Source organism: Pseudopipra pipra, chromosome 23 (genome assembly GCF_036250125.1).
Source record: "Pseudopipra pipra isolate bDixPip1 chromosome 23, bDixPip1.hap1, whole genome shotgun sequence".
Taxonomy (NCBI): domain Eukaryota; kingdom Metazoa; phylum Chordata; class Aves; order Passeriformes; family Pipridae; genus Pseudopipra; species Pseudopipra pipra.
Window position 1 is genome coordinate 661,474 of NC_087571.1, and position 16,862 is coordinate 678,335.

At 47.8% G+C, this 16,862-nt stretch overlaps 1 protein-coding gene across 3 annotated transcripts in view; it reads left to right on the forward strand.

Moving 5' to 3' along the window:
- The window catches only part of ARHGAP32 (Rho GTPase activating protein 32), a 251,279-nt gene that overhangs the window by 51,308 nt on the left and 183,109 nt on the right, over window positions 1-16,862 (forward strand). For 2 of the 3 annotated variants that reach the window (XM_064634496.1, XM_064634497.1), the window contains exon 1: window positions 13,680-13,798. The exons of the other annotated variant lie outside the window; for it this stretch is intronic. In XM_064634496.1, the coding sequence (XP_064490566.1) occupies window positions 13,701-13,798 (98 nt within the window). In that variant the 5' untranslated portion in view covers window positions 13,680-13,700. Of the gene's footprint in view, window positions 1-13,679; window positions 13,799-16,862 lie in introns of those variants that run through there. 3 annotated transcript variants of the gene reach the window in all.

Genomic DNA, 16,862 nt, shown 5'->3' on the forward strand with positions numbered 1-16,862 from the left:
AGAAAGAGGACTCTGTGGGGTGAGGGCTGGGGAAGCAGCAGTGGGACTGGGGAGCACTGCCTGTGACCCCGCAGTCATTCCCTGTGTGCTCACACAGCTCAGTTACGGTCCCATCTCTTCATTTCTCCTCCAGCTTTTCTGTGCAGACTCCTGTGCCTTGGGAGTGCTCCTGCAGCACTGCGGGTTCAGTCAGTGCTGGCACTCCCAGACATCACTGGGACTAACTTCTGTCAAATGGAAAAGGGGGTTGCTTTGTTTTTCCTTTAAAGTGGTCTTTAACAATAGTAAGAACTCAAGCGCTAGAATGGTCTCCTGTGTTCTTTTCTGATTTATTAACATCATTTGTCCTGAAGCTTTGTAGCTGTTGAGCTCTCCTGTCCATGGAATAGATGCTGGAAGACTGGAGAGCTGTTTAAAATAACTGGCAGTGGATGTTTAAGAAATCCTGTCCCTGTCATCCCAAAAGATGGGGTGTAAGCCCTGATCCAGGCAGTGCTTTTCAGGAAAATCTTGTTTTCAGCAGGTTGTGTTGGGTTCCTGCTCTTTAATTTGTGAAGAATTTGATTTATGCCAACAGCAGTTCTTTGCAAAACAATGAAAGCAAGCTTGTGAACCAAAAGAGAGGTCAACCCAAGCAGCAAGGTGGCTGCAGGGGGAGTGTTGCTTTCCTGTGCTTAGGATGCTGCAAGGAATACAAACAAGCCTTGTCCTCTTTTGCTCTTTGAGCTGAGTTTGTCTGTAGTCTCTTTACCCCCAACAGCAACATCCTTTCAAGCTCTGTTAACAAGCCTGTGATTTCCAACAGTCGAGGAGATGTGCTTGTAAAAAGCTGTGCAAGACCACTTTTAGCTGGAGCAAGGCAGGCAACAGGGGAGCATCCTTAGGGATTCTTCATCTTGTGCCTGGATGAGGGTCTTGAAAAGTCACTTGGGAGCTTCAAGTTGTTGGACTGAGCTCCAGTGGTTTAAGGAGTTACCGGTAAATCCCTCCAGTACCTGAAGGCAGCCCACAAGAAAGATGGAGAGAGACTATTCACAAGAGCCTGGAGTGAGAGGACAAGGGGGAATGGCTGCCCACTGACAGAGAGTAGGTTTGGATTAGATATTGAGGAGAAATTCTCCCCTGTGAGGGTAGTGGGGCCCTGGCACAGGTTGCCCAGAGAAGCTGTGGCTGCCCCATCCCTGGAAGTGTCCCAGGCCATGTTGGATGGGGCTTGGAGCAATCTGGGCTGGTGGAAGGTGTCCCTGCCCATGGCAGGGGGTGGCACTGGATGATCTTCAAGGTCCTTTCCAACCCAGACCATTCTGGGATTCTAAATCTGTGATAAGAAACAACTGCAGGGGAAAGGAGTGGTAATAATTGTAAACTTGCTGTCTCTTTGCTGAATGAAATAAGTCCAGTATATGTTAAAAAGAGTATTAAGCATTGCATGTGTGTAAAAAAAAAAGTTTTTTTCCCCATAACTAGATAATCAACTACTGCACTGTGTGAATACAGACTGCAAAAAGCTGTGCCTGAAGTAAAACCCAGCCCTGCTGCAGAGCTGGGAGCATGAAGACAAAAAGCACATAAAATCCTCGTTTCACTCCAATTACTGAGAAAATGTTTTAAACCGATTTCCCAGTTTGTGTTTAATTTTAGTTACTCGTGAATGTCTGTAAATATTACCTCGTGGAGACAGGAGAGAGACTGGGCTTTGCCTTTTAACTGCTGCTTTTACACCTGGTGTGCTCATTACATTCTGGAAGCTTAATGAGGAAGCAACTTTAGAGCCTGGTGGGGACAATTTGCAGCTCCCCTGCTGTGGGCTGGGCAGTACTGTGGGGTGGGCAGTGCTGTGGGCTGGGCAGTGCTGGGAGCTGGGCAGTGCTGTGGGGTGGCAGTGCTGTGGGCTGGGCAGTGCTGTGGGGTGGCAGTGCTGTGGGGTGGCAGTGCTGTGGGGTGGCAGTGCTGTGGGCTGGGCAGTGCTGTGGGGTGGCAGTGCTGTGGGCTGGGCAGTGCTGTGGGGTGGCAGTGCTGTGGGGTGGCAGTGCTGGGAGCTGGGCAGTGCTGTGGGCTGGGCAGTGCTGTGGGGTGGGCAGTGCTGTGGGCTGGGCAGTGCTGTGGGGTGGCAGTGCTGTGGGGTGGCAGTGCTGGGAGCTGGGCAGTGCTGTGGGGTGGCAGTGCTGTGGGGTGGCAGTGCTGTGGGGTGGCAGTGCTGTGGGGTGGGCAGTGCTGTGGGGTGGCAGTGCTGTGGGGTGGCAGTGCTGTGGGGTGGCAGTGCTGTGGGGTGAGCAGTGCTGGTTTGGAGCCTGGTGCCAGGGGCCTTCAGGCCTTGAAGTGCAAACCAGCCGTGGCCTCGCTCTCCCGACTCTGGGATAAATTACGCTGAACACTCCACCAAAAGGCACCTTTGCTTGTATTTCCCAGGGAAATCTTTGCTTCTTACAGCTCATTTTTCTAGTCCATATGTAAAAACTTCTCTTGTTCCCCTTCACGCCGAACTAATCGTGGAATCCCAGAATGGTTTGGGTTGGAAGGGACCTTAAAGCTCATCCAGTCCCATCCCCTGCCACGGGCAGGGACACCTTCCACTAGCCCAGGTTGCTCCAAGCTCTGTCCAGCCTGGCTGTGGACACTTCCAGGGATGGAGCATTAGGATTTCTGGATGTTGTGTCTTGGGACCAAGGCAGGAATATCCTTTTCTGTGTGTCCTTTTCCCCTGACCATAACACTGTGATGTTTTCTGACCATAACACACACCCAGGCTTCTCATGTGTTCTCCATGCAAAACTAATGAAAAATTTGCTAAAAGATTCCCCAAGCTCTTTCTCTATCTTCTTTTATTTTCCTGTGGTGCTTCATAGGTTTATTATAGCTTAAAACATTGAGATTATCCCCATAAGGAAAGCAATTAACCAAAATCTGAGCATCAATGGATTGTAATGAGAGAAAATTAGATTTGTCTTTCATCTTCTTTTCTTTCTGTTTGAGAAAAAGTGCAGTTTCCTTCATGTTCAAAACAGCCATTTTATTCTCATTTAACTATGCTGTGTTAAAAAGCTTTCAGTGGTGCTGAGAAAAAAAAGTCCCACTGTGAGAAAATACAGAATATATTTTTGAACAGAAAGCATTTATGTCCAGTTTTTAACAAAATCAGTAATTTTTCATGAAAAGATTTGGATAAAGAGACATTCTGTGTGATGTTTGTGTATTTTTCTATCAGTGGCACCCAGAATTGATCCTTTCCTTGGAACATCAGAAGATGAGCTCAAAGCTTGGAGCTACAGTGGTGTTCCTTGGGGGTAGAAGTAGGAGCAGCATTTCTTGCCTTGCAGCATTGGTGTTATGTAATATAAAATGTACATTTCCATGCATTATCCCCTTCTCCAGTGTTCAAACACCAAACAAACCCCTGTCCCAGGGATCTCAGTGATGTTGTCCTTCTGGAAGTGGAGTGAATGTCATGATGAAAGACTCTGGATGACAGTGCCCAGAAATATTCCTTCCGGCCTCACAAAACAGAATATTCATGTGTTTATGAGGCTGGAACGTAGGAGCAGTTGCAGATACAGAAGTGGGACTGACCAAAGAAACTCTCTGCAGGCAAAGATAAGACTGACCCTGTCCAATGAGAAGTTTCAGCTTGTTTGGGAAGATTCTGGGTTGGGTTTCTCTGGTGTTGTGCTAAGGAGGCACTTTCTGCACAGCACAGGCTCCGTTGTGGCCCCAGCCCTGGTTTATCCAGCCCTTGCTGGTTCCACACCTCATTTATTTGGGGTTGCATTTGTAAGTAATTGAGTGCTGCCAGTGCTGGGAGCAGAGCACAGCCTCTTCCAGAGGGCTCTGCTGCTGGGCTTTTCCTTCATTCCTCTGAGCTCCCTGGCTGCCCTGTGCAGCCCCAGCCCTCCCAAGGCTGTGGTAGAGACAACCTGGGTATGAGCAGAATGTCTGGCTGTTCCAGGTCATTCCTGAGCTTCCAGCTCCTTCATAGCTTTGATTTATTTACCTGCCAAAGGCCCCATTGTCTTTGAGCAGCTGGGAACAGCCTTGTCTGAAGGTGAGTGCCCAGTCTGAGGTGACCTGTGTGATGCTGGTTAACCCAGAGCTTTCAGTGCAGGTTTAATACCAACACCAGTGGATGTTCCCTCTCCAGTGCTCACCCCTGGGGTGCAGAACTCTCTGGGTTTGGTGTGAGGCTGAGCTGATCCTGCCTGCTGCTCCTCCTGCAGCCAGGCTTGTGTCTCCTGTGACAGCACCGGGTGTTTGCCCTTCAGCAGTCCCAGCTGATGGGTTTGCACCTCTTCAGCTTCCAAACTTGCTGCAGAGCAGGGGAGGGACTGTCACCTGTGCTGTACTGCAGAGGGAATGCTTTGCACAGCCATTTTTCCAGAGACGAATGGAATAAATCTCTGTCTACAGTATAACAACGTGTTCCATGTTTGGATAAATCACCTGGGAGATCAAATCCTGTACTTTTGTCAAGCTGTTGAGGTTCCAGTGTCAAGGAAAAGACCACTGGAATCTTGATTTAACTTTGGCTGGATTTTGTTACCATTTCATTTGCCTATTGGCACAAAATGTTGATTTAGGGACAGCAGAAGGACATTGTTAAAAAGTAAAACCAAGTGGTGTTGTTTGGTTTTGCACCAGAAGTGTTCCTCAGCTTTTTTCCAGCCCATCTGCAGAATCACAGAATCATAGAATCAGCTGGGTTGGAAGTGACCTCTGAGATCATCAAGTCCAACCCTCGATCCAACCCCGCTGTGGTTCCCAGCCCATGGCACTGATGCCACATCCAGTCTTGTCTTAAAAACCTCCAGGGACGGAGAATCCACCACCTCCCTGGGCAGCCCATTCCAATGGCTGATCACCCTCTCTGTAAAGAATTGCTTCCTAAGAAGTTTAACAATTGTAAGAAAAACAGAAAAGGCTGGGTTTTTTATTGTATCAGGGTAAAGGAGTTTCTTACAAAGCAACATTTGGGAAAGAGGGTACAGGACGTTTTGTGATACTGAAGGAAGGAAAGAATGGAAAGAAGAATATGGATAAGGGGTTGTGGAAGGGCTGAAATAAGAGCAGGACAGTGAAAGGTGTGAGCGGGAAAGCAGGGGGTGATAAGGTGGAGAGCAGGAGACATGAAAGGGTGAGAACTTGGAAAAGAGAAAGCAATTGAGAAGGAACCTGGTGAAGGAAAGCAAAGGAGGGAGATGTGAATAGCAGGGGAAAGTGAAAGTTAGATGAGCTTCATGGTTAATGATGCTTGATGGTTGAAGATGCCCCGACTTCCTTATCAATCCCAAATCTCTGATCTCTAAGGAAGTAGCACATTGTTTTATGGGTAAATGTGAAGAACTTGGCATGACAATCCAGGCTCCAAGAGATGGCACAGACAGCTTTGGGGATTTTCGAGTTGTTATTCATCTTCTGTCTCTTCCAGTTCCCTGCGTTTCACAAGGAGGACATCAGCAATATCCTTTACTAGGGAGGTCTGGGATGAAGGACTTGGATGTTGGGTGTGGAAAGCAAAGGTGTCAGTGCCTTGACATGATTAGAACTGAAAGGTTGCAGAGGGAGAGGTACCCAAACCACAGGACCTGTAAACTGTAATATCCAAACAGGCAAAACTACAGGGCTGTTTCAGAGAGGGTCTGTCAGGATGAGAGGTGAAGGATGGCTGTGATAAAACAGGCACTGATAGAGAAGACAGCAATTCTCCTCTCTTTCTCTTCTTGGAACTGTCCTGGGGGATATTTTAATTAAAAGCTTTCATCCAGAAGGGGACTGAGGTGAGATAGAGGCAGAATTATTACCAGAGTTATTACAGTTATTCCTGGGAGTCAGATCATGGTTACCTAATATAAAAGCAGCAGCATATTGCCAGCATTCCACCTGGGGGGCAAAGCAAACTGCAGTCCTTTGTAGGACTGTGTATCTAGATATTGAGTGCATGGGAGGTACAGGATGGGTGTTTAATGCAATTCCCACCTCTCCAAAGTGGGAAGCTGGTATGAGGGTGCTGTGTGTGGATGGACTGTGCAATCCCATTAGATCCCAGCATCACAGAATGTGCTGAGTTGGAAAGGACCCCCAAGGATCATGGAGTCCAACCCTCAGCCCTGCACAGGCCCATCCCCAGGAGTCCCACCATGTGCCTGAGATGTTTATGCAGCCTTTAGGTGAACTTGTGTGATGGGCTGGGCTACCCCCAGAGCAACAGTTGATGCTCATTTTTCAGTTCATGTGACAAAAGAGGATCAACTTGTATTTCAAGGGCAGCTGGGCTGAAAAGGGACTTGGGGAAATGTGGGATGGTGCTCAGAAGGGAGAGGGATGGACAGATGGGGGAAGCATTTGAAATTTTTCAACCCCTGTGCAGTCTGCTCTGGTTATAGATACACAGATGCTCAAATCACTTGCTGGATGTTCCTTCTGTCTCCTTGTTACTGCAGACCTCTTGCACTGGAGCAGAAGCTGCTCACTCAGGTGCTTTGGGGGCCAGAGGGTGTTCCCTCTGCTCTGACTGCAGGGAAATGTGCCTGTGCTGCTGCCATTTGATCTGTTCCCCCATTGCTGGAACTTCAGTTCCAGGCTGGGCCACCTCCCCCTGCAAACTCCACCCGGGCCCTCCCTCACCAGCTGGGCCAGTGGCATCAAGCTTTAATGAACAGAGCATTGCTCTGTTCATTGCCCACGGGTTTTCAGGGTGCCAGACTTCTCCAGAGCAGTGTCAGGTGCCCGACCACCTTCTCTTTTCCCTGAGCCTGCCTCTGCTTCTCTCTGCTATTGAACCTGCTCCTGTTTTCTCTGAGGCTGGAGAAACCCAGGACTTGTGTGTGATAATTCCTGTGCTTGCTTCCCTCCCTCTTGTCTGTTCTCCAGCCCTCAGAACTTTTCCTCTTGCATTTTCTCTGGGCTCAGAAAAACAGGTTTTCAAGTCCTGATCGAGGTGGAAACAAGTGCAAGGAATGAACTGCTCCCCAGCAGCTGTGAGGCTGATGTTCTATTTCTCCATAGAGAACTTTTGGAGATGTAAATGTTTAACAAAGGTTGCTGTTGCTTTTGTCCTTCAGAGTCCTCTTTTGCCATGTCTAGGACACATCTGAGAGGAGGTACCTGCTCCTCACCCCTGAGGTGTTGACAGTGCCGAGCAGAGCAGGTGGATCACACAGACACACCTCGGCACAGCCTCGCTGGACAAGCACGAACTTGTCCTGAGCAGCAGCTTGCTCAGACTGTTTAAGGGAGAAAGCAAGGCAGTGTGGGAATGCTGGAATTAGTCATCCAGTTTAATGTCTGCTTCAGGAGGCTGGTTCTTCTTTACCTTGGGAATAAGGTTTCACTCACAGTAAGTTGCAGGGAGTATTTATTTCTTGTTCTGGCAAAGATTCTACCAGTGAAGACTATGACTTGTGACTTAGAAACACAAGCCATGTGTCCCCTGCAGGATTTGGAACCAGGCAGGGGCTCCTCAGCTTCTTGTCTCGTCAAGCTGAAGCCTGAGCATCTTATTGTAGTTTTACACTTGCCCATTTTATAACACAAACTCAGATAAGAAAGGATTGACGTTTTCGGTGTGGGTTTGGCTGTGGCTGTGTCAGTCCTTCCAGCATTAGTGTGCAGAAGTGCCATCAAACACGTCAGGCTGTGTGGGTGCTGCTGGGCTTTGCACGGGCACAGCACCTGCTGGCTCAGCCTGCTCTCAGGGGTAGGGGGGCAGCAGGACACTCCATTCTGTGCTTGCTTGGCATTTCCAGCAACAGCTGTGCTGCTGAGTGTCCCTTTGATAGCCTGTGGTGTAGCAAAAATTGTGTTTGACACCTTTAAACACCTTTTTGATGAGAGGTGTCCCACATTACGTACCCGGTGTGAGAGGAGATTGGTATTCACATCTGTCACCCCTTAGGTGAGGTGTTTGCAGGGCCGGGTTTTCATTGAGATCCTAAATTTTCTCCTCTCCTTCCCCAGATATACACACATACCCTGCTCTGTAAGAGGTCAGTACTCTGCCTGCATGGGATCAAAGAGCCAAGGAGCTGAGCAGGGGGTTCACTCCCTGTCCTGGGGATGCAGGAGCACAGCTGGGTGATGGCTTTGGAGGTGATTAACTGGGAGCTGTTGAGCAGTGGCAAGGGATTTGGATTTCTGGTGGAGCCTTGGGCGAGCTCTTGCATGGGAGACTGTGCAGGACTGCAAACTCCTGTGGACAGGGGTTGGGCAGTGTGTGCTCCAGCCTGCTCAGCACTTCTGCCTTCGTGTGAGCAGGGCTCAGCCAGCCCTGCCAGCCCAGCCAGCTGTAACCCCGGGGGAGCTCCACTGTGGGGAAGGGCTGGGAGCCTCTTCCCTGTGTTCTGTCAGTCAGAAAGTGCAGTCTGCTTTTCTTGTGCTGTGATTCAACAAGTCCTTCTGGTGTAAACCCCCCTGTTTTTCATATAAAATGGGATTGAACAAGTGAACTGTGCTCTGTGGCTGGGGAAGGCAAATGTCCTGTCATGTGCCTCAGGAGAGAGCAGTTTGTGACCTGGATCATTAATTAGCAATGAAATAGTTCTCATCTTGAGCTAGCAGCAAGATTTGCTGTTAAATATTTTAGTTTCTTGCTTCCAGCTGTCCAGTTGGTCTTTGTTTCCTAAGCTTCCTGTGAGCAGCACCTCAGCTAAAATTGTGGTTGTAAAATACCCTACAAGAATGGTGTTGCTTCGAATAATTTATTCAGAATTTTATATATCCTAACACTGAACTATTTTCCCAGTAAATTAATTTTCTTTTGGAAACAAAAGCAGTCCTACATTGTCTTGTCATCCATACATTATTAATGGCAATCTATTTTTAATTTAATGAAGAATTATGCAAAGAGCAAGGGAGGAAGAGTGTCTTCCAGTATCCTTGGTCTCTCTGCCTCAGTAACCTCAAGCAATCGAAGAGGTTATATTTAAAAGCCTCTCTTGCTTGGCACTTTCATGTTCTTAAATGGAATGGTGCTTAAACTCAGAGAAACTATCAAAGGAGGAAGGAATGTATTGGCAGAGGTGAGAAGTGGTAAAGGATTGGATTATCCTGTTCTTTAAGTGGTTGGCAGAAGTTTCTGTGAGGAGAGAATTGTCTGAAACAGGAGCTGTTGTTGCAGCTTCCCAAAGTTTATTTAGGTAGTAGAAAGCTGAATCATTGTGTAAATCTAATTAGCATTGGGAGCTCTGTGAGCCTGGAAGTTTAGTGAATTGGTCATGGGTGCAACTGTGTCATAAAGCAGCTTTCCAGGCTGGAGATCTGTTCTTAAATTTGAGTCTGAACCACCCTCTATTACCCCAAGGATTAAGAGAGAACATGTTTCCAAGCCCATTGCTAATTTAACAGCAAAGTGAAGCTTGCAGTTAGTGATACCATTAAAAAAATCCAACAACAAACTCCCTAATTTGGGTCAAATTTTAATATTGTTTTGTTAGTGTGATAATTGAAGCCCTAAATAGGGATAAAGTGTAGCTGATCAAAACTTCTCTCCAGCAGAAATCCTCAAGCTCATGTGCAGTAAAGCTGTGTTGGGTTACATCAAACTGTAGCAATTTTGAGCCTGGTCTTCTAAGGGATGTCTTAAAGACCTTTTAATTGTGACACTTAGCTGTGCACAGTGGTATTTCTTAATAACTAGTGAATTCTTGTTGGCTGAGAAACAAAATACTGGTTATTGTTTAATATAGAATTCAGAGACCTGCTATAGAATCCAGAGCCCTGGCCCTGGAAAAAGGCTGTACAACTCTGAAAAATGTACAGATAAAGAGCAAGAGAGAGTCTCTGGCCTTGGTGAATTTACATCCAAGTGCAGGAGAGCAGGTAGCCCTGGATGAGGAGAAAGGAGCTGGAAGGATGAGCTGGAGATGGGATTTCAGCAGTATGGAAACATGGGAAGCAGCAGCAGGGTTATAATCCCAACCAGGCTGTGCTGGGAGGAGATCTGCTCAACTTCTGTGCACTTCAGTGCATCCTCTCTGTGCTGGGAATTGGTTCCAGTTAGTTGGAAGAGTCTCTTTTGGAGCTGCAGTGAATACATTTGCTTAAATTTTTCCCCACAGCTACTTCTCCTCTGCTGTTAAGACCTTAAGCTGTAAGAGATGCTGTGTGGACAGCATCTGTTGAGTTTTTATGCTTTATCACTCTATAAAATGACAGCTTTGGGTTTGCTTTGTTTGGTTTGTTCATCTTGAATTGAACACTAGGAACTATGGAATCGGGATTGGCTTCACTCCTCTAAGCAGAGGTTTGTCTCCTGTTTGTGGTTACCTTTGGGTGCAGCAGAATATTTGATTGTAGTACCCCTTGGGGGGGAATTTCCACAGGGTTTCCTCCCCTCGTGTTCTCAGTCAGTGCTTTGGGGTCCTGGACCACCATGGAGTTCTCTCCTGGCTCTGTCCCCATCACCTCGTGCAAACCCTTCACTTCTTGGTGTGTTTGTTTTCTCCTGTCACAAAGTTTGATTTAACTTGAACTGAAGTCAGACAGATCAAACCCACAAACTGAAGTTTATCATCCCTGAGCTGAATCCAAGCAGCATCTTTGGTCTGTGTCCCAGGGAGCTGCCTGTGGGGAGCTTCCAGGGGCAGGGAGGGTCTTTAAACACCTCCTGAAGCCCAGCAGCCACTGATGCAACCTCAGAATAGGTTTTTTCCCTAAATGGGCACATTGTTTCCTATTAAGTTCTATCTTTAGCTCGTCCCATTCCTGCATGTCTGTTTTGGTGAAACAAAGAAAAATTAGCACTGGGAGAAAGGGATTTGGAAACAATCATTAGGCTTTCTAGGCACAGAACAGGTATAACCTGTTTGACTTTGCTCAGCTTTGCCAAGCCTGAATATTCCGTCTGCTGGAAGTGCTAACTCATGGTTGGCCTGGCTATGTCCTTAGGGCTGATAAATGAGGTTATTGCCACTTGGTTCTACAGCATTTAGCAAACAGCACCCACCCAACCATTAAAAACTACAAAAGAACAGTTATGCTGACTGTTTTGTTTAACTTAGGGTTGTGCAGCCTCTTCTGTTGAATTTTAAACAAAAAGGTGTTGTTTTGGAAGTCTTTTGTCTTTCTGAACTTGAGCATAGAGAATTTCACCCCCCCAAAATCTTCACTTACCCTGATAACCCAGAACATGCTCAGCATCCTGCTGAGCTGAAAGCAACTGTGCAAAACCTTTGGATTCCCTGTGGAGTTTCCAGGGGCTGGGGGCGGACAGAATCCAGAATTGTTACAAATTCCAGCCTCAGCCTAGAGCAGCAGTGATAACACTGCAAACAATCTTGGGCAGTTTCACAGGAGTGAGAACAGCTCACTTCTGTACCCATACAGAAAGACTGAAACACTTGTGAAGGTCACACAACAAGCTGATGGCCAAGGACTGAGAGCCAGCCAGCCATCATCCAGCCTTTCCTCTTTATTTGCTCGTCCTCACTGCCTCCTCCCGTCATCTCCACTGCTGCCCTGGTGGTCTGAGGAAGGATTTTTAATGGGACCTGAAAGTTAGGTTGTAATACTTATTTCTGCTTTAGTGTATGAACTAGAAATTGTGATAGCAGTTTTTACACCGCTCCTTTGCATAAACACAGAAGTAAATTAAGCCTCACAAGTCTCCTCTGGGAACGCAGTAAATATTGCCCTGTTTTCCAAAAGGAGGAAGCAGAACAGCAAACACATTAATGTGATATATCCAAGGTTATCCAGCTCTCAGAACTGGGAATAGACCCCTGTTTGTGTGGTTCTTACTGGTCACTTGCATCAGGGTTGTTTAAGTTTTATTTAGGGGTGAAACCATCCAGAGCAGGTGGGATCTGAGGGACAGGGAAGGAGTTGCTCAGGACAAAGAACTGCCTTTTCCTCCTTCCAGCTGGGAAAGGGTTACAGCTGAAATGCCTGTGACAGCCTCAGGAAAACATGAATGTGCTGGTGAGGGAGGGCAGGACGGGAGCCCAGAGCTTGGAGCTGGGTTATGCTTTTCATTTATAAATATACACCTTTTGGGGGGGTGAAACCCCAGCTTTGGGAGCATCTCAGCAGGGCTGGCTCGTGTTCCTGTTCCGTGTCACTGAGCGGGGAAGGCTGGGCACGGGGGACACCCTCAGCCCCTTCCCTCGGGCAGCTCCAGCCAGCTGCTCCTGCAGATCAGGAGTGTGTGAGGGAGCACAGGCACATCCTGGAGTGCTGTGAGTGTGCACAGAGATCCAGGAGTGTGTGAGAGAGCACACACAGATCCAGGAGTGTGTGAGGGAGCACACACAGATCCAGGAGTGTGTGAGAGAGCACACACAGATCCAGGAGTGTGTGAGGGAGCACACACAGATCCAGGAGTGTGTGAGAGAGCACACACAGATCCAGGAGTGTGTGAGGGAGCACAGCCACATCCTGGAGCATGGGCAGATCCAGGCAGTGCTGAAAGAGAGCAAACGCAGATCCAGGAGCACACACACACAGATCCAGGAGCTCACACAGATCAGGAGCACACACACACAGATCAGGAGCACACACAGATCAGGAGCACACACACAGATCCAGGAGCACACACACACAGATCAGGAGCACACACAGATCAGGAGCACACACACACAGATCAGGAGCACACACAGATCCAGGAGCACACACACACAGATCAGGAGCACACACACAGATCCAGGAGCACACACACAGATTCAGGAGCACACACACACACAGATCAGGAGCACACAGAGATCAGGAGCACACACAGATCCAGGAGCACACACAGATCAGGAGCACACACACACAGATCCAGGAGCACACACAGATCAGGAGCACACACACACAGATCCAGGAGCACACACAGATCAGGAGCACACACACACAGATCAGGAGCACACAGAGATCAGGAGCACACACACACAGATCCAGGAGCACACAGAGATCAGGAGCACACAGAGATCAGGAGCACACACACACAGAGATCAGGAGCACACACAGAGATCAGGAGCACACACACACAGATCAGGAGCACACACACACAGATCAGGAGCACACACACACAGATCAGGAGCACACACACACAGATCAGGAGCACACAGAGATCAGGAGCACACACACACAGATCAGGAGCACACACAGATCCAGGAGCACACACACACAGATCAGGAGCACACACACAGATCAGGAGCACACACAGAGATCAGGAGCACACACACACAGATCAGGAGCACACACACACAGATCAGGAGCACACAGAGATCAGGAGCACACAGAGATCAGGAGCACACACAGATCCAGGAGCACACAGAGATCAGGAGCACACACACACAGATCAGGAGCACACACAGATCCAGGAGCACACAGAGGTCAGGAGCACACACACACGGATCCAGGAGCACACACAGATCCAGGAGCACACAGAGATCAGGAGCACACACACACAGATCAGGAGCACACACAGAGATCAGGAGCACACAGAGATCAGGAGCACACACAGAGATCAGGAGCACACACACACAGATCAGGAGCACACACAGATCAGGAGCACACACACACAGATCAGGAGCACACACACACAGATCAGGAGCACACACAGAGATCAGGAGCACACACACACAGATCAGGAGCACACACAGATCAGGAGCACACACACACAGATCAGGAGCACACAGAGGTCAGGAGCACACACACACGGATCCAGGAGCACACACAGATCAGGAGCACACAGAGATCAGGAGCACACGCTCAGAGGCTGCACACGCAACATGGAGGGAGGGACCGGAGCCGCCTTCTCCAGTGTGTGCTCTGCCGCGCTGGCCGCGGGGACCCTCGGCACTGGGACCGGCCTGGATGGACCTCACAGGTCAGTACCAGCCTCAAACCCCCTCCCATGGCCTTTCCCTTTTTTTTACCCCTGCTTTCTTACAAATGGAGTGTCTCCGTGTCTCCGAGGGATGTAATTGTTTCACACTCGGTCGGAGCCCCATAAAGACGCAGAGCCGCGTTTAAGGAGGCGAGCGCATCGTCCTCGCTTAGCGAATGCAACTTCATTTTAATATTTGAGGTGTTTTTAAGCCCGCGTGTGTGACTGTGTGTCTTTGAAGTGGTTGAGCATTTGAATGGAGAAAGGTTAATTGCCTCCTTCGATCAGATTACACCGGGGGTAGCTCACTCCGGCAGGGAGAGAGCAGGCATAGACTAATTTTGCATCCTGTTCTTCTTGTGACAGCGGTCCTTGAGGCATTTTTGGGCAAAGTGTGTAGGATGTGGTTATTAGCGTGACAGAAATGGCATTTTTTATTAGAAATGCACTGTATCCTCTGTGTAGCAGAGAGGAGCACTCGGGCTGTACTTAGTGTGGAGCTGCAGTAGTCACAGGGGCTCTGTGCCGAGCTGTTTGCTGGATTATTTTCATTTCTAATGGATAACTAAGTGCTGGTGATAGTATATGGGGTTAGGAACGATAGTTTTGGAGGGCCGGGTTATTGTGGAATGAGACAGTGCTGATTATCCTCATGGCAAATGGTCTCCTTCACCCTGGGCTCGGATTTGTGCTGTGGTGGGAGGCAATAAGCCTGATGCTGTTGCAGTTCAATTGGGATTTTCTACTTCAGGGCTGAGAGTGAATAAACATTTACCGGTGAGGAAAAAAGAGGGGAGCTGGGGAAGCAGTATCATTTAAAACTTGCTGTTCCCACCTACCTGGGTTATAGATCAAGGCAGCTTTACCAAACCAGGAGTTATTTATGAACCAAGCTGCCGGAAGCTGCAGACACAGGTTCTTATTTCACTGTATAATTATCAACAGTCTTGATAATTTATGTTGACTCCTCCTACTTCACTTACACTGCCAGAAACCCAAGGAGAGTAGCTCCTACCAGCACTGCAAAATTTCTCTGAATTTGTCTGTGTTTTCTTTCTTCCTTGAAGTATTTATCCTTAGGGAAACTGCTGCTGGATATCTGCTCATTTTTTGTACTAGGTAGTGACTTGGGCACTGTGAGAAAGGTGTTTGGGAAATTTTGGTTCTCCTTTCTTGGAAACAACACTGTATTTAAAAATTAACTGTGTCTAGTGTGCTAATCTGAAGGCTTTACACTGCTCAGCTCCCTTTGTGATGGAAAAAGCACAATATGCAATATACTGGCAATATTTTGTCACCCAAGTATAAAGCCACACAAATGTTGGAGGGAATTTTGTTTGGTGTGAATTCCCTTGGGAGTCAGAGCTCTGACATTTGTGGGAAGCTGGCAGTGTCAGCGTGTGCAGTACCAGGTCTCTTCTGGCTGAAGGCAGATAAGTTTAGTTTGATAAAATCTATGCAGTTTTCTTCCAAATGAATCTTGTCATCCACAAAAACCTGCAGAATAAATAGGTTTTAGTTCTGGTAGTGACGTCCCCTTTTTTGTTGCTTGTGCAGAGAGTCCAGAGCATGACAGAACTTGGGATGAGCTGATTATGGTTGGCTGTCTTAAGGCAGATCTCTTGCTCATATTCCCTCCGTGTCCTGCCTTTCAGCACAGAGATCAAAATTGGTATTGTTTTTAGCAGCAAGACTTGCATTTAACAGGATTATAGAAGCATTTTTAACTTCATGCTCTCAGTCCAGTGCCCCTGATTGATGCTGGGAATGCGGGGAGTTTGCTGGTTATTGATGTCAAAGTTAATGTGCTGTGCTGATGCATCTTTTCTTCAGGAAAAAAGCCCTTTTCCGAGTGCAGGGTTGCAGAGTCCTTGCCCTGCCCGTAGCAGCTATTTGGCTGGAGGGGAAGAGGGGTGGAAAAAACAGCAATGCTGAGCTTGTGCAGGGGCAGTCATTGCAAGGGACAGGCTGTGTGTGTTCCTTGGGATGGATCTCATCCTCCAGGGCACTCTGGGGGGATTTCTGTCCTGCATAACCCATTCTGGGTGATGTGGCATGTCACTATGTCACAGTTTCCTCTCTAGAGCTGCCTTTTCCTCCTGACCTCTGTGTGCCCTCCTCTCCTCATGCAGCTTTCCCATGCTCCAGCCCCCCAGGATGCTTTGTGTGGAAAAAAATCCCTTCATCTTGTCTTATGGAAGGAGGGGACAGTTTATCAGAGCATTAGTGAGCATGGCCTTGGCTCCCCCTGGTCTTTTTGCAACAGCCAGTGTATCGAAAGTACAGTGTGACATATCCTCAGTATTTGTATCAAAAATACAGAAATAATCATTTAATCCCTCTGTGTTGATCATTTTGGTTTAATCTTTCATTGTGTTGAACGATGTTTCTCCTCATTGTTTGATACTTGCTGAAAACTTCAGGCCCTGCTGTCAGGGACAGCAGTTTAATGTTTTGATATTCTGCTGCTGACAGTGGTCATTAAAGGGAATTAAATCCCTTATTCTCACCAGTGGCACTGTGTTGAAAAATGGAGTGTTATTCCCAGCTTCCATTCAGTTATCAGCCTGGAGAAAAGGAAAATAAAGACAAGAGAAATGATGAAAGGGAGGAATAAGGTGACTTTGAATGGTGGCTGTGATGGACAGAAAGCGGGAGAACTGGGATGAGGTCTGAGATTCCCAGTCCTGAGGGGATAAGTACCAAAGCAGGCAGCTTTTGAGTCAGAGCAGGGGAAGCTTCAGTGTATATTCATGTAAAAAGGAAAAAAAGGCAGACACACACTTTTTGTGTGCTCTTTTGGGTGAATGTACATTGGGAATAGCACTGGGATGCAGGAGCTGAGGTGGAGTGGGATCTCCTTGGTTCCATCCTGTTCCTTGGGTGGCAAAGTACAGATACTCCATTGTTTACTCTTATTTATTTGTTGAAGGAGTTTCTGTGTACTGTTTCTGCAGAGAAGCTTGCAAACATTTGAACTGCATGTCCAGAGAGCAAGTTCAAATCTGCCCCTGAGCACTTGGGTGCATCTCACGCTCTGCTGCTGCTTTGGCCTGTGGTGGGA